General features: G+C 37.3%; 1 protein-coding gene across 1 annotated transcript in view; it reads right to left on the bottom strand.

Moving 5' to 3' along the window:
* The window catches only part of LOC127933421 (lysophospholipid acyltransferase 2), a 45,402-nt gene that overhangs the window by 16,911 nt on the left and 6,243 nt on the right, over positions 1–22,248 (bottom strand). Inside the window, exons 2-4 of the mRNA XM_052530422.1 lie at positions 9,776–9,921; positions 7,453–7,530; positions 2,119–2,214 (exon numbers count right to left, since the gene is read on the bottom strand). Of these exons, the coding sequence (XP_052386382.1) occupies positions 2,119–2,214; positions 7,453–7,530; positions 9,776–9,921 (320 nt within the window). The remainder of the gene's footprint in view (positions 1–2,118; positions 2,215–7,452; positions 7,531–9,775; positions 9,922–22,248) is intronic.

Genomic DNA, 22,248 nt, shown 5'->3' with positions numbered 1-22,248 from the left:
GCGTCATCGACAGTTATTATAGTGTTGGGGAAGGGGCCATGATCGGTGTCTCCGGTGCGTCATCGACAGTTATTATAGTGTTAGAAGAGGGGCCATGATCAGTGTCTCCGGTGCATCAACGACAGTTATTATAGTGTTAGAGGAGGGGCCATGATTGTTGTCTCTGGAGCGTCATCGACAGTTATTATAGTGTTAGAGGAGGGGCCATGATCAGTGTCTCCGGTGCATCAACGACAGTTATTATAGTGTTAGAGGAGGGGCCATGATCGTTGTCTCTGGGGCGTCATCGACAGTTATTGTAGTGTTGGGGGAGGGGCCATGATCGGTGTCTCTGGTGCATCAGCGACCGTTATTATAGTGTTAGAGGAGGGGCCATGATCGTTGTCTCCGGTGCGTCATCGACAGTTATTATATTGTCAGGGGAGGGGCCATGATCGGTGTCTCTGGTGCGCATCGACAGTTATTATAGTGTTAGAGGAGGGGCCATGATCAGTGTCTCCGGTGCATCAACGACAGTTATTATAGTGTTGGGGGAGGGCCCATGATCGTTGTCTCCGGTGTTATTATAGTGTTAGAAGAGGGGCCATGATCGTTGTCTCCGGGGTGTCATTGACAGTTATTATAGTGTTAGAGGAGGGGCCATGATCGTTGTCTCCGGGGTGTCATCGACAGTTATTATAGTGTTAGAGGAGGGGCCATGATCGTTGTCTCCGGGGTGTCATCGACAGTTATTATAGTGTTAGTGGAGTGGCCATGATCGGTGTCTCCGGTGCGTCATCAACAGTTATTATAGTGTTAGGGGAGGGGCCATGATCAGTGTCTCTGGTGCATCAACAACAGTTATTATAATGTTAGAGGAGGGGCCATGATCGGTGTCTCCGGTGTGCATCGACGGTTATAGTGTTAGGGGAGGGGCCATGATCGGTGTCTCCGGTGTTATTATAGTGTTGGGGAGGGGCCATGATCGGTGTCTCTGGTGCGTCATCGACAGTTATTATAGTGTTAGGGGAGGGGCCATGATCAGTGTCTCTGGTGCATCAACAACAGTTATTATAATGTTAGAGGAGGGGCCATGATCGGTGTCTCCGGTGTGCATCGACGGTTATAGTGTTAGGGGAGGGGCCATGATCGGTGTCTCCGGTGTGCATCGACAGTTATTATAGTGTTAGAGGAGGGCCATGATCAGTGGCTCCACTGCTTCATCGACAGTTATTATGGTGTTAGGGGAGGGGCCATGATCAGTGGCTCCAGTGCGTTATCATGCCACTGTTTTAGTGAAAACATAATTGGTGAAAAACGGTTTAACAGTCTAACTACACTATTCAGTACTACAGAATTTACAGTATTTGTAATATGTTTCAGCAAAGCATTTGCTCAAATTTTTATGCATTTAAAAACAATTATCAGAATTTACTTTACAGGGACTTTAATTTAATTTTTTAATAAAATTGTAATAAGAAAACTCATTCATGAGTTTTTTATTTATTTATTTTTTTAATCATCCATGGAATTTAGAGCATTTTCTGTTCACTAAACCACTGTAAGCTGTAGCTTTGTTTTAGTATGTTCAGCATTTAAAAAAAATTACTAACCTCAAACGTTTGTACATTTGTGTGAACTAAACTAGCATTGTTAAATAATTACAACTTTCAGCCTTCATGTTATTATATACTGTCAATATATAGTGACAGTATCATGTTTAATGCAGCTGGCATTTATAATATATAATTGAAAAAGAACAACTGCAGACTCACTTGTTACACTGACAAAGGCTACTAGCTGAAACGTTGGATTAAAATACCTCTATACTCAAGTTAATGTGTAGAGTTGTTCTTTTTCAGTTATATTATTTTTTTCTTTAACTTACACCTCTACAGGTGTGCGTTCGCTTTGCCTCACTTGATTTATAATATAGATATCATCTATCAAATATAATAATTTATTTATATTTTATAGCTCTTTTTATCTCACTTGTGTTAGTTTTAGAGTCATGAAAATGTATTTAGTTTAGCCTGTTTTTCACAGACAGTTTTTATTTTTATTCCAGTTGGCAAAATCATTTTAATTTAGTTTTAGTTTTCATGATAATGACACTATTTCCAGTGTAAAATTACTTACCCAGTGAAATCTGCTGAGTACATGCCGTAGTCAAACACATAGGCTCTTGTGACCTGGCAGAAAGTGAGATATCCCAGCGTAACCACAAAGCAGTATCTATGGAGATGAATGCAAAAGATAGGATAGGAAAACATAAAAACTGTGAATCCGGAAACAAAAATATACCAGATACAGTATTACTCCATTGCAGCAGTATGTATATTGTGGCTACAATGCAAATGTAATGGGAAGTCGTGGCCTAATGGTTAGAGAGTCAGACTCCCAATCAAAAGGTTGTGACTTCGAGTCCCGGGCCGGCAGGAATTGTGGGTGAGAGGAGTGCATGTACAGTTCTCTCTCCACCTTCAATACCACGACTTAGGTGCCCTTGAGCAAGGCATCGAACCCCCAACTGCTCCCCGGGCGCCACAGCATAAATGGCTGCCCACTGCTCCGGGTGTGTGTTCACAATGTGTGTGTGTGTGTGTTCACTGCTCTGTCTGTGTGCACTTCGGATGGATTAAATGCAGAGCACAAATTCTGAGTATGGGTCACCATACTTGGATGAATGTCACATCACTTTCACTTTTTTTCACTTTCATGTACAGTATGCAAAATAAGCAGTATACAACACACTGTGCAAAGACTTCCTCCCAGAGTGCTATACACTGAACCTGACTTTCCATTTTCTGCATGACAAATAACAAGTCAAAAAATAAATTGTATGTATATATAAATATTATACATTCTAAAATAAAAATAACTACAAAATAAATGTATGAACCTTCTGTAATGGTTGCATATGAGTCACGCAGTTGTCCTCAGTGTGAAAAAAAAAGATGGATATTTGTTGGAAAGGGTTCAAATAACACAAAGATGCTGAAAAACCAAAGAATTTGTAGGACCTGAAGGGTTTTTCTGAAGAACAGCAGGCAGTTTAACTGTTCAGGATAAACAAGGGACCCATGAACAACTACCAAAAAATAAAAAAACATTAATAATAATAATAATACAAAACAAACCGAAAAAACAGCTGTGCATCATCCAGGTAACAACACAGTATTAATAATCATAGTTTTTCACACACACACACGTGTGTTTGTGTGTATATTTCATCAGTATATTTTCTCTTTCATGGCTAATTTAAATGCAGGAGGAAATTTTAATTATCCCCACAAACATATGTAGCAATAGCCTGAACCCCCACTTTATAAGAAATAGCTCACATTTGATATGTGATATTATACATGAAAATGTATGCAAGCTATTTGCATACTACAATAAATTTGTGAGTGGATAGAGAGTGATCAAGGCTGCTCTGTTACATCGCTGCCTAAAGCAGCATGTTAGAACAACACTATCAAGGCTCGAGCCATTATTTCAACTCGGCTAATTAACTTCCTTCCTCAATCCGATAAGAATCACTCTTTTATTCCACATATTAACCATCAAAAAGACGATTATAGCCAACAAAAGTTCTGAATCAAATAGTCAAGTCCCCCGATTCCTCATTAGGCAACAGTGGGCAAATTCTTGGCCTTCTAGTTTCTGGCCTTGCCTCTAACAAAGCTGGTTTAACATGTCTACAGTCCCACTTGTAGTATTTAGAGGTGGTGCCTGCTCCGTCTCAACACTAGGCCCTTCATCAGGGCTGTGAGTAACACTGTGTGTACTATGAAGACCTTCTTCTGTTCAGCTGTTCTGTAGGATGATTGTGTAGAGGATTTTTCTGGTTGTACAGGGAACATTGTACAGTTAGGAGAAGGACTGTGATGCAGAATAGTACTGGGTCAGTCAGTTTACTTAAAGGGGACATAATGCCTTTTTTTTAATAAATCAAAACAGAGGTCAATTACATACAGAGGTACTAAAAGAACACAGAGAGGGTGAAAATGTTTATGTGACTGTTTTTGGTGCAAACAAACTTGAAAAACATTGCACATTAAAAAAAAGCTGAAGAAATTTGATTAATGAATGTGTTTAAAATCTACTACATCGGGCCTTCTATTTATTTATTTAACTGTTTATTTTAAAATCATTATGTTATTGTTATTCAAAACCTTTTTTGGTGGTTGTGGTTTTTTCAGAGTTGCTGTTTATTTGTGTAGAATACATATACATGTCAATGAAAATCTACAAGAAATTAATATCTTTCATCATACAATCTTACGTCTTTGCTCTTATATTGCGCTTTTCAAGAATTCACACACTACAGTAGCTTTTCTATAAATATTTCTATAAATAGTATTTAAACTATTAATCTCTAATAAGACAGACAAGAACTCCAATGACCCATGAAGAGGGCAGCTCTCTCTCTCTCTCTCTCTCACATACACACACACACACACACTTTCTCTCCTGGTTCCATTTTAATCTGTCAATAACCGCCACACGCAGTCTCAAGATGATAATTTATATAGGTGAGACACAGAAGTGAGGTGTTATAAGCAGCTGTTAGATGGGGTCTTGTCTACACCATAAAACTCTTCTCTCACATGCTTGAGTGAAAACATATTAAAGCAATAAATCACATCATAAAAGTGTCGTTTTTAATGAAATGGGGGACAGTCACACCACTGTGCAATAGAACAAGACCTGCAAGAACAACCTTCCAGTAAATCTCTTTAACTCCCTGAGCAGAAGTTAACGGCACACAGGTTTAGAGGGTGGTGGTGTGTTGTGTATGATTTCAGGTTTTTCCACATGCGGCTGTATTTAAAAGCACGGCATCTGTTTGAACGTTTACCATACTCCATTTAATCTTTATAAAGTCCTGAAGTTTCCTGAACTTCACAGTGATGCTCACAGAAACAAGCTGTCAGGAGATACACATCCAGAAGAGCTTTAAAGGTACATTCACACCTACAGTAATTTAATCGCTGATGGTCGCCAAGTTGCTGTATGTGCTTTAAAGTTGTTCTCTAGTTGGAGTTTACCCTGGTCCAACTCTGTCAGGAGGCAGATCACGTGTGCCATCTTACTGGCCATCACCGTTTTGCCATCCCTGCTGAACATTGCCGTAAAGCCAACCAATGTCAGTCATGTCACGTCAAATTCTAGTCTCACATTAAAAAACGGTCCCTGATCATTGTTAGAGTGAATGCACATTAATTCACAGCATTTGCATTAACTTACATTCTTATTAAAGAATGAATGTCTTCATTATCTTTTTTAAAAGTGTATAAAGTTTCAAAACAACTTCATTTTCACTGATGTCACCTATGCCACACAGGTTATTGCTAGAAGCTAAATTTGAAGGCACGTGGGTGTTGTTTTGCCTACAATTGTGGCTAGTGCAGTCTTTCTAAAACCTTAACAATAAATTACAGTCAGTTGATGTAAATATAAAGGTTATGGTAATATTAGACCTAAATACTATTGAAATACAACAATCAAATAAAATACTGCCTAACTAGCATACACTACCATTAAAACATTTGGATTTTGTAATATCTTATGTTTACCAAGACTACCTTTATCAAAATACAGTAAAACAGTAATATTGTGAAGTACTATAATTGAAAATTAATATAATATAATATATTAATTGTTTTAATATATTTTAATATGAAATGTATTCCTGTGCTGATGCCTATGCTGATTTGGTGCTCAGAAAACATTCCTTATTATTATCAACTGAAAAACGTTGTGCTGCTTAATATTTTGGGGGAAACCAAGATTGAATATAACTTTTTTTGTAACATTAGACATGTTTACTGTCACTTTTGATAACTTGAATGCATCCCTAGTATTAATTTATTAATAAATACATTAATAAACAATTTTTATTATTTATTAATGTACCAAAAAAAAGTTACTGCTGCCACATTACAACCAACAAGTTATTATGAATCCAAGCACTGAATGTTGGCTATAAGGCCAGAAAAAGAACTGAGTGAGTATTCAGGGTTTTTGTATAATGAAGTGTTTGCACGATCATATCTATGACAGTCTGAATTAATGACTCCAGGTAATAAACAAGTTATGTAATATGAGACAAAATAGATCCTTATGCCCTTCTGCACACACACACACAAACAGAAATATCTTGCATTCTCTATCGGTTTTCCACCCGTTTTTCAATTTCCCTTCCTCCTTTGCTTGCCCGCTCATCTCCCCGAGCACTGGAGCATAGCATCACTCTATTACCAAAAGGTCTGTTTTGTAGCACTGCATCCGTAATGTTCTCTCTGTACTTACTGCAGGGAACCAGGGAAATCTATGTCTCTATCACAAGTTCATCTTATCAGTCTTCAACAAAATAAAAGTTGCTGCTTTTTACTTTTTTTTTTTTTTTTAGAAGAAACCAACAATAAGCCAAGAGAAGGAACAAGTTTTTCATTTTGAATAATTGGTATAAACTCCATATTACTGTGATCTGACTGTCACACCCAGTATGAAGTGCTCACAGTTCAAAAAGCGTTGTTTCAAAGTCTATTTTGTCTAGTTCAGTAATCAAAGTTCCTGTAGGTTAAAGGAATGCTCTGAACTCAAATCATTAGATTGTAAAAACATATCACGAACCATTCAGCAGTTTGCTTTTACTGTTCTAGGAGTTTGCTACACCTAAATCATACTTTGCTGATAGTTATGAAAAAACAACAGCGGTGGTTGCCAGAAATTCACCATAAGTGAGTTAGTGAGTGAGACAGATAGTCCTCTACGCACTACACATGCTCTGTCTGTTCAGTCCACGTAGAGTTAAAACTCCTTGTCTGATAATTGTGCAGTTATGCAAACATCTGGGCAGGAGGCCGACGGTCAACTTGTCATCATGACCTTTTCAACGAGCCAAAGTTCACAAAGCATGCTGGCAGGACTTCTGACTGGAAGTTCTGATGTCTGTGCCAAGGTCAGATGACCTACACTTATCTAAATGTCTGGAATTTGATCATATATAAATTGCATTATTCCTTGCATTAGTGTGCACACACATTGTGTTAATATGCACTCGTGTAGGTTGTTGGAGTTATTAGCAACCACTATCGAGCACTGGTTATTTTTGGCGTCGCCCTGAGCAGCAGAGACCATCCATTCATCTGACCCCAGATCAGCAGTCACTCAGCACGAGACTTGCGGAAGCAATGATGAAAACAGATGCACCCTCGTTCCCCAGGGCTGTTTACTGATAAGAATTAAATGGATGGGTGAGAGCGGTCTGGATTATTATTCAACAAGCCAATCGTAGGGCTAGATGAAGAACTCAAGCATATGGTGAACTGGATGGAAGTAACGTGTTGGGAGCTCTGGAACATGTTCAGTGTCATAACAGATTTTTGATTTGTCATAAGGTTGTTCTTGTTACTGGAAAGAGAGCGGATTGATGGTGCAGAGGATTGTGAGGTCGGTACTCACTTGTGCATGTGTTCTACACCTGTGAAGATCATAACACCGTAAGCAAGACCGCTCTGTACCAGAAAGTGTAAGGCATACCTGAAATGAAGCACAAGGAGAAGAGGACATCAATGAATAGACTGCGAAACATGACTGTAATTTTGAAAAGGAAAGAAATGTGTTGCTGAACATGTTAAGATGGACAATATCATGTATTTCATATACATTTCATTTCTTTTTCTTTTATATTTTGTTCATGAAAATTATCTATGACTGTGTATAATAAAAATCCTCATTGATCCTCAATGAATTATCTTGATATATTAATCATGACCAGGGTTATTAACTGAAACTAAAACTAATACTAAATAATAAATACAAATTAATAGACATAAAAAAATGACAAGAACACACAATAAAATTACTAAAACTTTAACAAAATGAAAACAGAAAATATTAAATATAAGCGAATTGAAAATATTAATAAAAACTATAATAGCATCTCAATTACTAGCCAATTACAATATACCAGTCATGATTATAGATATTTTTACTGATTATATTATACTATAAATACTTTTTTATTCAATGAAAAAATATCTTTGACTTTGCAAAATTCATAAATTTATCTTATATAATTATATATTTAACATTTAAAGACATAAAATACAAGAACTGGTCATCATCCAGAAGTGTTTCCCTTCCTAAGCCCGAGACACTGGGACGGACACTGGGAAGATATTTGGAAAATGGATGGATGGAAAATCCATATGCTGAAGTTGCTCAAGAAAGATGTGGAGGGATAAGAAATCATCCATCTGGAATTGTTTGGATTGTGAAAGAGTTATCTTAACCATTTGTCTGCACTGCCTTTGTGACGCCAAAAAGGAATGTTGTCTGAAGGGTGGAGCAAGCTATTGCACTTTAATGAGACATTATTAAGTTTTTTTTTTCTGTCCATAAAATGTGCTGATGAATCCCACACAGTAAAACCAGGAACACACATTTGGAAAGTTAAATGAGCCCAATCTGAATTTGATGTTGACCGAGAGCAAACAAAAGTCTTGGTGAAGTCTCTGCTGGACAGAGAGGGGTGCACAAACTATGCAATGATAGCACATCACATTAAAAAAGCCCTTCATTTGCTTGATACACAACATTCATACAAATTTATTTGGTAATAACAGATGATTCTTCACTCACAAATTGGTAGTAGCTTCAACATAAATGCATTCAAAAGGGCATATTCAATGACATCAGCATCTGCTATGTCTTGTGCAATAATCTTGCTTTTTGCCGTCATGTTTATTGCATAATGACTTCCTGTGTGATTTGGGTTGATTGACCTCTGCTCAGAGAGGTTTTTCAATAAGTATCAGCTTAAGCATGTCTCCCACTGATGCAAGTTCTCACATTTTAACAACCTTGTGATAAAAACAAAACAAAAAAAAAAACAATGTGTGATGTGGTTATTATGTAATTCGGTTAGCCTTTATTTTAGTTAAAAAAATTGTTGAAACACGTACGGAGTGTCAAAAAGCTGAAACTACTGGTGAAAGTGCTTTTACTTAGCATTTTTTTAATTATTACAAAAATGCATCATTGCAAATTATTTATCAGTACAAAAATATGTGAAAATGTATTTGCTTCAGTAGTATTTCACTTCTCTTTTGCTTTAAGGCAAGACACCGCAGGTGAAAAGGGTATAATGTTAACTACTAGATATCATTATACTTCTCCAACTTGTTTGGATAATGCTTTCTCAAATGTTATGTTTAAATATGCAAATGAGACATTATCTGATTAAATGTGCTCTTATTTGCATACATTTCCAGGTTCAGAATTCTGGTGTAATTTTACTGACTTACAGATTTCAATGTTTTACGGAGGGGATTTTGAAAAAGTTTTTTTTTTTTTTTTTATCATTTCATTAATTAAAAAAAATTGGCACTCTGTGTTCCTCATACTGTAGACAGAATCAAAAATTGGAAAGTCTTTGGAAAACATCAAAATATTAAAGATCAGATCGAAAGTCCGAAACAGGGTATCTATTAACAAATGACTTTCACGCATCTTAATGCAGCTTTTTTTGTTACACAAGAATTCAAGCTCAACCAACAAGCAGCAAGTATGTATTGATGAAGAGGCTTACAAACTGCTCCATTAGAGCATCTCTCGGTTTCCACCAGTGGACAGTGTAGCTGCTGAGGAGACTTGGTCTTCGGCCAGCACTCCACAGCCTCATTATAAATTGAATGGTTCACTAACCGGCTATCAATAACCCTACTATGGATCAATATAAAAGACCTGAGATACATGAGGGATGAAGCAGACGAACACTCACCAGCCAAAGCAGAAGAGGGCCAAGTAGAGGCCCAGGAGGGTGGCGACTACATGCCGGATGAAGGGACTCGTCTTGCTAGGGTGCAGGTAGAGTCTGAACCAGAAGGCCGTGACCAGGGCGAAGAACTGGCATACCACAAAGTTCACCTAATGGGAGATATATAAAGTTCATTTTACACTGCTCAAGAGGAAAGGTCAGAAAGCAATCATTTTTTAGATAAACTCATCCTAGATACAAATAAATTAGAAAGGTTGAAAATCAAAACTAATCTCCATGTAATCTTCAAATGGAAGTCTTCCAGCACACTGAATGTTAACTGTGCTGACACTAACACAAGGCAAATGCATTTGCAAAGAGGATAATATCAGAGGCCAAAAAGAAAATTGACTGCGATTCAAAAGTTTCTGTGTATTCTGAAATTAATTTATACACTATATTAACAAAAAAGCACTTTCACAATCCCTTGTGTACTTCTTCTCTTTTGCAAGACACCATTTCCATTCAAATCAATGACTTCAAAAGAATTCACTGATGCTACAGAAACTTTGGAATTTATGACAAAACTTAGGAAGGGCATAATAATGGACGACAAATACATGATTTTTAAATGCTCAACCGCTTTGCAAAACAAATGCAAAGTCATAAAAAGAGATGCTTATGCTCACAAACCCATGAAAAGTGTTTTATTTTACTTGACGTCAACATTTACAGTACAAAGTCATGTCTGAACCTGAACGTTACAGTGTCTAGTGCTTTTGAAGGCTAATCTGATAAAGTATGTACAGTAGGCTGCTCATTGTCTCTCACCCTGCCTTTCATTTCCAGTGTCACTGTAAGAGCAAAATAACCGTTCTAAAGGGATAGTTCACAAAAAAAGAAAACTGATTCTAAACCTGTGTGGTTTTACTTTTTTTTCGAGTTCCACAGAAGAAAGATGGACAGGTTTTTTTATGTAGAAATTATAACTCGAGGAGATTTTGTCTCATTTATGACACTCAACATGTGAGGTCGATTCAATAGCACTGCATTGTGGGATACACTACTGCACATTTTCTGAATGTAGAAGGGTATTGCATGCAGACAGAAAATATGTAAATACATTTACTGCAAAAACATTATGACTATAGTATAACACAAGACACATTACATTTCTCCCTACTGCTTAGTGGCCTTCTGTCAGACTCTGTTGAGTGTGTGTGTGTGTGATAAAAATGAGAGTGAGATCATCTTCATGTGCCTTATGCCATGCAAATGAGCTCCAGCTCAACAAAGAAACAATCCGTCACTAGCTTAAAATAACTTCCAACCTTCCTGACTCTGCGCTGCTTTATTTATCGTTCACTCTCCATTCATCTTATTCTAGTTTGGTTCACTCATTCGATTTTACATGACAGGGACAAGCATGTCCATTACAATAAGCGTAGCCCAACTTGCCTCAAATCTACTTGAAATAACGATGGACTTGAACCCTCAAGCCCTATGAAAACAGCTACTTGGTTTTTTTTAATATTTATTTATTTTACTTTTAGATATTTTGACACTGGCAATTGATTATGCCGCTTATTTTGTTGGCAATACCTTGTTGAAAGATTCAAGCAAGAATGTCTACAATTGCCGGAGAAAGCTACACCTTAGCATTTCTGATTCTATGTTTAATTTATTTTTATTTTTTTTTAAATACACCACAGAGTGTGATGTCAATATTACAATAAGTCTACTGTAACTGCAGCTTAACAATCTAATAATATCACAAATGTGTGTTTATAAAGTATTTTACAATGGATTTGAATATGGCTTAGCCAATCAGAATCAAGGCCTAGAATTATCCATTTTATAATACATTTAACATTTTATCACTGAAGCTGAAAATAGTCCAATTAAACATTTAATTCCCTTTTTTGTGTACAGCTATCCTTTTTAACAGTTTAAGCTTTAAACTTACATATTTTATACAACCTAAATTAAAAATAAATTAAATATAGCCTTCGTTTAGCAAGGTCACAGTTTAGCCTAGCTTAGAATTTAAACAGCTTCACCTAGTAGCTTAGCACAGTGGTTAAGCTCTTTTGAAGGAATGACTTCAGTTGTCAGACATTGACTTTAATGTTTGACAACTGAAGTCATTCCTTCACATCTTGTCCCAAATTCCTAGTACAGAAAAAGCGACTAAAATGCCCATCCCTATTCTAAAATGTAAGAAAATGTGCTAGAAAGGATGACAATAGCTTTCTGTTTAGCATAAAACCTTGGGGAATGTTATTGAAACTTCAATCTGAAGAGGTTTGGTTTGTTTTCGCTGGTCTATTTTTGTCATCCCCTGGAGACACCTCTCATCTTCGGTGTCCCCTTCAGGTGGTTGTCACTTTCATTTTGGATCTCATGGTCTGAGATATTTCAACTGCTGGAAACATGTCCTGCCTCAACGAGAAACCTGGTGCATTTCCTTAATGTTATAGGTGGCTATACTGTACAGAGGCAGCCATTGTTTCCCATTCTGCACAAACAGGTCAACAGTGGGCCATACAATATCCCATTGGCAGCTTCTTTGTATCCCCCACACATTCTGTATCACAGGAAGCATTGTTTTTGGCAGGGTAAATCTGTACACGCACAACTGTATGTAATTGTGGTCAAGCATATTTATGGAGATGATGTGACTGTGCCATTTTATATCACTAAGAGCTCACTCACAAGTGACCTGACATCGACTGGCATTTGTGGTCTCTTTAGAGCCACTAAAAAAAACAACACATAATTACAATCAATTAATCTGGGACATTAACCCCTAATTAAACATAACCTATCCTTGGTCTAAGATTCACAACATGGTTTGTAAACAGAGCAATGCTTCCAAGACAATCTTTTCCCAAGTTTTAATAAACAGGGGTGTGTTTCCCTAAAGCAGCTATGGTCGTAAATTCCGGCATCACCTCAAAGCAATGGCTCACGTTTCCCACATTTTCACCTGTTCCCACTACCTTAAAGGAGTGGTCAGTAAGGTTTTATTAAAAAGTCTGATATATTCACAGAACTTTTTAAAAACATTATTCATGTGTACTCTCATATTGTAATAAAACTGCACAGTGACACAAAGGTTGAGGATCCAAGTGCAGTGTTTATTGATGGGTAATCCAAAGGCGCAATCCAGAAGCAGGCAGAAGGTCATACACACGGGTAATATAAAAAAAAAAAAAACAACAACAGGGAAATAAATACAGGGAAACAAAACCAGGAACCAAGACATGGGAAAACCAAGAACCAAGGCCTAAAATTGCATTCTTAACAATGAATGACGAAGAGGACCAGGCTTTTATATCGTGAGCTAACAAGACACAGGTGCAAACAATCAGTGCTGATGAGTGTGTGCAAATGATTATGGGGAATGCGGCCCAGAATACAGAGGCAAAAGTATGGGATGGAGTGCCCTCTGGTGGTTATCAAGGGCACTCAAGCTGGTGATTGTGACAAACGTTAATGCAGGCCTCGTATATATCATATTTATTCTGGAAAAAGTGTTATTCTACATGGGGCATAGACCGTTCAATGGCTTTTTCTCTACATAAGAATGCAATTTGGTTTTAAAGGGGGGGTGAAATGCTATTTCATGCATACTGAGTTTTTACACTGTTAAAGAGTTGGATTCCCATGCTAAACATGGACAAAGTTTCAAAAAATTAAGTTTTACGTTTGAAGGAGTATTTCTGTTCCAAAAATACTCCTTCCGGTTTGTCACAAGTTTCGGAAAGTTTTTTTCGAGTATGGCTCTGTGTGACGTTAGATGGAGCGGAATTTCCTTATATGGGTCTTAAGGGCACGTCTGCCGGAAGAGCGCGCGCTCCCGTATAGCAGAGCACTGAGAGCACAACAGACAATCACTGATCAGAGCGAGACCGTCGCGAAATGTCACAAAAGGAGTGTGTTTTTGGTTGCCAGGGCAAGACAACCCTGCACAGATTACCAAAGAAAAAACAGCATTAAGGGACCAGTGGATGGAGTTTATTTTTACAGAGCATCAACGGAGTTGTGCAAGTGTTTGTGTTTGTTCCCTGCATTTCGAAGATGCTTGTTTTACAAACAAGTTCCAGTTTGACGACCGATTTACGTATCGTTTATTTCTTAAGGATGATGCAATCCCAACGAAAAAGGGTCACGATCGTGTGTTGGAACCGCAGGCGGTGAGTAAAACTGCTTAAAATATCTCTACCTCCTTGTTAGTGCGTCCGCCTCCCATGCCGGAGACCCGGGTTCGAGCCCCGCTCGGAGCGAGTCGTTGCTGCTGCTGCTCTCGTTCAGTTTCAGCCTCGGGATCTGATTCTGGATCATAAATAAACGCCTGAATCTGCCTGTTAGCTATGGTTTGTTTTGGATGATGGTTTTTTCCTCAAGGTAATGTCACAGCTTCCAAACGCTCTCAACGCAAAAGCCTACTGGCGCTCGTGATTCTTTAGCTCCGCCCACACGTCACGCCTCCAGCCAGTCGTGTTTTTCCGGGAAAAATCGGTACAGACTATCTTTCTCTTATGAATATAATAAAACTAAAGACTTTTTGGAGTTATGAAGGATGCAGTACTACTCTATAGGTACTCAAGATTAACAGGATATTGAGTGAAAACGAACATTTCACCTCCCCTTTAAAAAACAATAAGATGATTAAATGACAAATTTCTTTTTTTAATATATACATATATATATTTTTTTTGGTTAAACAGATTTTCAAATGGTTCAGTCTATATTCTTTTAGATGCATTGATTGAATTGTCCGATCTAAGAAAATATTTTTTTAAATAACATCAAGACCATGCAAATACGCTTTTTTGAGAGCACTTCCGGGGCTGGATTCACAAAATTCTTCTTAAGAAATAAGTTAAGAAATTTCTTAAGATAAATTCCAAGAAGTTCATAAGAATGTTCTTAAGTTCTTAAATATATTCTTAAGAACATCTTTTTTTTTCTTAAGAAGAAATTAACAGTCGTTATCTGAGTGGCTTACTGATAAACTCACACTATTGTATTTTTGCGCTTCCTGCAGATTACCCTAATAATCATAATAAGCACGCACATTATTTTTGTTATGAGTTTGACTGGCACTCAGCTTCACGTTTTAATGAGCCGTGTTTTTGAACGGTTACTTAAAAAGCCTTTCTGAAGCGATGTGTTTCAATCATTTTTGTGCTGTGTTTTTGTGCTCTCATCTGAGCTCCCAGTATATGTGTCCAGGCTTCTACATCAAACATGTCCTGCACATTCATATACGCTGAAAACTGCCAAAGATTGTTGCATTTATAAGATAGTTTTAAAAGCGTTCAATTAAAGTTGCTACTGAGTTTTGAAGTGAGCTGAAAGTAGTGTCACATCTAGGCTAATCATGACTGATCATTGTTTACAATATCAATAAATCGCTGGCATTTCAGAAAACGTTTGCACATCCTTATTAATAGCTCTATTATGTGCTATATGTAGCTAGTGTTGTTGTAATGATTAAATTTAACAATAAATTTGAAATAACCCAATAATTCATTAAATAATTGTTGTTTGGGATTGTCTGGGGCTGTCCTAAATTTAAGAAGTTATTTATGATGAGTTTTAAGAATATTCTTCAGATTATTTTTTTAGGAATACAAAATATTCATAACTTTTTTTGCTTAAGTTAAAAAATAAGAAGAAAATGGCTGTTGAGAATAAATTTCTTCTTAAGAATGTTTCATGAATCAGGCTCCTGATTACCAGTCTGAATAGCAGTAAGGACACAAGACCGTGATGAGAGATTCTTGTCCCCCTGTGGCTCTAAACCATCTCTCTTCATGGCAGCCATCTGGCTTAGTTTCCACTGACATCTCCAGCCATTCAGCTGAAAGAGAAATATATAAGGAAAGGGACATTTGGGAAGAGAGCGGAACAAGGAATGTCTTATTAAGGGTCAATATTAGAGAACCAGGCCACTATGTGCTGTATAAATATCTCAGTATAAATGTAAACCAGCTTTTACATTTGAGGGGAAATTTGTAATAACAAGAAGGGCGATTACTAAGATCAAATTAAACTAAAGTTCAAACATGGGCTTCTAAAAGTGACACCATTAGGAGCTGGGTATTCAAAAAGGGACATGTCAACAAACTTAAAATATAGGCACAGGAAAAATACAAAGACAAGCATATATCCTTAAGGGTTTAAAATGGTCCACAGCCTGAATTTTGGTCCTAAATTCAAAAACAAGTGACAATAAGTCTTAATGTTGATGCAAATATCCCTCTCTGCCACATCTTTGCCAATTCCCAAAGACAAAGATCAGTGCTTTCCAACCTGGAGAATGGGGGGGGGGGGGGGGGGGCTTATCATAAGACCAATAGGTTTTGAGTTTAATTTATTTTTATTTAAAAAAATTGAGAACCACTGGTTTAGATGGTAGGCAATTGGGAAAAGCAGCTGGTATTAGGCTAGATGACCATCTTGGGTCTGAAACAAGCCTCCTGACATGGTTGGTTAGCCATTTGCATGGTTAATTATGTCATAAAACCAAATGCCACAGTAGTACAAATAGGGTCTCTACTATCTACCCGATTTATTATGACTCTTCAACATTTCTGTCATAATACCACAAACCACTAAAGTCATGTTAAATGTTCATATTAAACACTTACCAAAATGTAAAATCATTTGTTTATGATCTCTGCACAGGTTTTCCAAACAAAAGAAAATATATCGGCATCAGTTATCGTCCAAAATGAGCTGAACACCCCTGATGTACTGTAAACCACAAAGTAGCCTTGTAGCTAGTACCAACAGTCATTTACAAAACAGAAGGATGACAAATAGAGTGACGAAGAGGCGTGACAGGAGAAGTGTTTTTATAAAGTGTCCCTAGTCAATGAAATGGAAAATTGGCCGGAAAGTCATGTATCCTTGACTACATTAAGGTAGTTATGAATAATCACATACTCTGAGGCTTAAAAATAGCATCAGGTGCATGTAGGTCCTGTGGTATCACTCAGAAAGGAAAACAAAGACCTTAAAAGGAAACAATACATTGAATTCAGTGGAAAAAAGAGGTCATACCAGTTTTGAGTGGTCTAACCAGTCAGTTAGGTCAAGATATGGTTTAGAACATGATTAACCTCTTCATCTAGGTCCCCAAAACAGGCTACCAGCTCTAATGAGGTATACCAAGATAAACTGACCTCTGTCCCGACTCCCAACAGTTGATTAATTCTTTAAAGGTACAGGTCGTAGGACCTGCCACTAGAGGGTGCACTGCCACAACAATAACAATCGCGTGGTTTGATGACACTAAGAAGGAGCCCAGAATGATGGGATTTGTTGTCTTATACCCAACTGTTGATGGCCATCAATCAGACGGAAAGATAAATCATGGATTTAACGCAAGTTCAACAATTTGCGCGAGAAGATTACATGCAAAGTCAATGCAAAGTCGCGATCAGACGTGTCCTCAAGTGGGTCTAGAGACGCGATGCCCCACATTTGGCGTGTATGCCCCATAATACTAATCGTTATAATAGCATACGTTTTCTGTAAAGATACGAATCAAAACAACTCACCTGTCGAGTAAAACACAAGTGAGATTGGCATCCTTTCTAGTTGAAGTTTGTCGCGAAGCTACTTCCGCATTTGTCCACGACACTGTTGTCATGTGGTTTCTACGTCAGTAAAGGTGGTAACGAAGGGTAACTAACGTCATTGACAGGCGACTGCGCTGCCCGTGTCCCTGTTTAGAATGGGAATTTTCTCATGATTTACAAGTAGTTGAAAACATTAGAGATATTGTTATTAATCAGCTGGACAAAATATATAGCACTAGCCTAGTGGTTTTTGGATATTTTACTGCAAATATCTTTCAAATTATATCTTTAAACCAGCAGAAGATTGCTATAGTTAGATTTTCCAGCAGGCATTGTTTTCATTCTGACAAATCTAACACCAGCTACTGTTTGAATAGGAGACGTAAAGATTTAACATCAACACTTATCAGTAATTTGAATAGGGTTAAATTTATTTTGCCATTAGCCATTTTGCCATATTTTGCTGCATGGGCACTAGGGATTCAATATTTAGCAAAATTCTGACGGGGTGAACCTTTTTCAGACTCCGTGATTTTTATTTTCTGATATGTTGGTGTTATATCTTTCACTCGGATGTTCTGAGTAAATACAGCTGGATAAAACAAAAACTGTGACCGACTTCAGTTCAGGCTGCAATGCAACAAAATGTGAACATTTTAGAGGCTGGTGATTCTTTTCTTTGGCTATCAGATACGTTTTATTCTCGGCTCACTCCGGACTGCTGTTTGGATTCCATGTGATTATGAATCCTCTGCATTTACTGCCACATGTAGTAAAATTTGAATAGTGTTTTTATTTTTTGAACAATAATTACAGATTGAATATTCGACTATTTGTGTACACCCATAATGGTCGCCAGCTCAGAAAAAGTGTCACAAATAATAAAACATGATTCAGATAACAGATTTGACCAGTAAGATATAAGCTTTGTTACAGGTGTCTCCAAAGTGAATGAATAATGCAGAAAGGAGTTCACTTCTATAATTCATGGGAATGTATATATTACTGTTAGCTAGTATAAAAAGGGAAGTTAGGCACTTATTTGAGCTCTTCAGTTAAAAAAGTAGACACGCACACACAATCACTTCAAAGCACTCACATGGTAATCAATTTCATTGCAATAAGCGATACTAAACCTAGAGCAATTAAGCTATGTGGCACTGCCAGTCAGGTTTAACTGTGACAAAGAACCTTGGCAGAGATTCCTGGCAAAGACGAAAGAAATGCAAGACACTGCTTCTTCCTCTGTTTTCCAGAGAGCTCTGAACTTCAAACAGAATACTGCACAGAATTACAGTAAAATACATAGAGTAGGAAGACTGCTCTATTCAGACAATTTTATATTGCGTTCCCCAGGAAAGAAAAAAAAATCTGTGGATGGGTGGAACTTTTTTTCATTTGAAATAAAAAAGCAACATTGCAATAACATTGCATCTGAATTGAACGTAACCTCAATCCATCCTATAAATGTTGTCATATGTCTTGCACAAACCCAGTCTGTTTTTTATTCATTAGTAACATGCAATTAAATAGGTAGACAACAGGTTAAGTAAAAATGTGAATATGCAATATAGCACATATATTCAACAAGATGCTCCTCTTTATAGTTATTTTTACCTTCTGAGTTCTGACTGATGAGCTTATGGATGTCAAATGGTTATTCTGAGGTAAATGTTGCATGGCATTGTTTACACACTTTACACATTTTTACTGCATTTTGAAACACTGAATGAGTGAATACATGCGACATTTCAGTAAGTTGCACTGTAAACTATCTTATAATATAACAGAGGCGTTAAAGTGATTGCTCATGCAGAGCACCATAAAGGTTTACGAATTTAGCAGAATTTGAAAGCTGATACTTTGTTTATTAAAAGGTAAGAAATCTTGTTCGCGATTACTGGATGGCAGGTGCACTACAAATAATACGAAGTTCATGCATTAACATAATTCATATTTTAATTAATAAAAATTAATATTTTTGTCTGCAAATGCAACCCGTTTAGGCACAGCCTGGACCCCTCAAGTATACTGGCTACTTGTAAACAGAATTCGCTATTCTGGAATTTAACTAACCTACCAAACTAAAAATTAAACGGTGCAGAATGGCCAAACAAATTCAGTTAGTCTTAGTCTTTTTATTTCTTTTGAAGCCTTTCACAATATTATCCCAAAAAATTGAAAAAATTTTAATGACTCCCTAAGACACGAAGCCCAGCACGTCCACACTTCAAAACAATTGTCTTTTATTTGCGGAGCAACACATTTTAACTGATTAAATGTTTCACCCTACAGCAAAGAGGTCTCAGATGTGCCTATGTTTTATGATACAGCAGCTGCACGGTTAACAAAGCAGCGGGGTAAACAAGACATGTTCCATTTGACTACAAGTCCACTGCTCCGCTTGGGCCTCACATTTGGTCTCCAAGCAACCAACTGCTCAACAGAGCATAACTTCGCCAAAGCGAGGCCGATCGGCCTTGAGGAGGGACACCTTTGGCAGCTCCTCTGGCAGATATTTCTACACGGGCATGATTTTCCATAGATCTCAATCTCCCCTAACCCTCACAGGAACTTCAGGATCTTCAGGTTATAGAGCAAGTAACCAGTTCTGTGAGTGCTTGCATAAACTACTGAGACAAACCATAAGTTAATCTTTTTTTTCCTGCAAAACTGGTCTTTTTTTTCCCCCTGCAAAACTGGTCATAATTTTTTTTTTATAGCCGACAAATTAAGTGTATAATCATAAATGTCTCAGCTAAAATATAAGCATGTTTTATTTCTCTTAGAAACCAATGTATTTGTTGTAGGGTTGTCAAGACTTTCATTACACAATTACCTACTATAATAGAGTGTCAAACGGTTACTGGTGCTGGTTATTTACAATATTGTGTGAAGCATAAACACATTGTTATTTCATTTCCAATTTTATTTTGTTAATTTGTGACTGGAGTGCAGCCGAATTAAAGGTTTCAATTGTTTTTAGAAGCTGTACTACCTTTAACATATTGCTTACGATGTGAGGCACAGAAAAACAGCAATGGATGACGTCCATCTCCCAATTAAACAATTCAAATGAGCAGAAGTAATGTGAGATTCATCATATCATGAACAGCCTTCAAAATATCAATGCTTTTTCATTATTCAGGAAACCAAGAATACGAAAAATTTAATTTTGCTACACCAGATGATTCATATTGAAACAAACTTAAAGTAAGGTCTTACCATGCACGCTAAAAAACTATAATGCAATTAAGTAAAAAGTTATTTCTAGTAGTTATCATTAGCCAGTAATGCTTGCCAATATACTGTGGGCCACTAGTTAAAGAAACTTAGAGAAAAAGTGGAAGTCAAAGGTAAGAATTAAGCAGAAATCTGATTCAAGAAGCAAGCCAGTCAAGTCAGGCTTGCCAAACCTGTGTGTGGCACCTGCCGTTTTCCCCCATGGGAATCTACTCTGTACTTCATTTCACACCTGTGTGACTCTCTAACGCATCCGATGCACATATAACAGCCTGCCAGCAGAGTCTGCAAGCCTCCTCATCTGTTTCAGGACTGAATGTTTTTCTTCACCATTCACTGATTCGCTTGGCAATCCATCTCTGAAATAGGTCTCAGCAAGGCAGCAATTCCAACTTCACTTGCAGGCAAAGATAAGAAGCTAGTGTGCCAGAAGTGTTCTCAAGATAAGCCACCTTTCCTCCAGAGCCTTGCTCAAGCTAACCTCCAAGCGACAAGGTATCATTCATGATATTTTCCATATTCATTTCTATGCAGTCTTCAGGTGTATTATTTATAGTCACTCATGTTTGCTTTACTAAACAAAAGAAGGAGCTCATACTAATTTAATGACATATGGCGCATAAATTTAACATGAACTTCCACATATAAAAACGCCTTTCTCCAGGCAATTCTGTGCAATGAGGACAACTATTTCCCACAACCATTGAAGCAAATGTTGATCAACTCCAAATTACTTCATCCAAAATAATGTTACTTTGTTCATTGGTTCACTTTGTAAGGGCACAAAATGAAGACAGAAGCAGGTTGCCTTCTAAATTTCATCCATGGAGGAAAATAAAGAGAAAGACTGATAACAGAGAGCAGCAGAGGCGGGAACTGTCTGTATGCTAGTTGAACATCAAACGTGACTTTTCCTGCCAGACGGAGCCTGGAAATCAGTTGAGAAGAGAAAGAGAGACCCTAAACAATACCCAGATTACACTCTGAATCAGTAACTAACCAGTGGACACTTTGATTTCTCAGGCCATGGGCGCTGAGGAGCTGACAGATTCAAAAAGATGAACAAATAAAAAATTCATGTACAAAAGGAAGTTCCTTGTGGTTATGCCACACGTGTAAACCACAACCAAATTACCCCATGCTGTATGTCTAACTATCTACTTACAGAACATACTTCCTCAGCTGTTGAGAAGGAAGTCCATCACCACATGTGGTGCATACTACAGGAAACCACAAAGAGAGAGAGAGGGTGAGCACATGAGCAAGTTCTGACTTCCCATGGCATCTTCTGACTTAGTTTGTTTTAAGGAACTCTAACACACAAACACATTTCAGATCTTCAAAACACAGGACAATGAAAGTCAACTAGAAATAACAAATGGAATGGTATAGTACATCAGAAAAAAAAAGCTTTATGGCAGCGCAAGGAAAGATCATGAAGGATCATGTGACACTGAAGACTAGAGTAATGGCTGTTGAATATTTGAATTTGCCATCACAGAAATACATTCCATTTTGAGTAAATAAATATATAAATTTAAAGTGAAATTATTTCACAATATTAATTTTTTCCTGTATTTCCATTAAACAAGAAGGATCTCAAGCTCTGTACTGTCCTTTCTCGTCCTGCATATAAAGCTGTAGCTGCAGAATGGA

This window comes from Carassius gibelio, chromosome A17 (assembly GCF_023724105.1).
Source record: "Carassius gibelio isolate Cgi1373 ecotype wild population from Czech Republic chromosome A17, carGib1.2-hapl.c, whole genome shotgun sequence".
Lineage (NCBI taxonomy): Eukaryota > Metazoa > Chordata > Actinopteri > Cypriniformes > Cyprinidae > Carassius > Carassius gibelio.
Note: the sequence above shows the minus strand (reverse complement) of the source record. Positions and strands in the feature narration are given on the sequence as shown.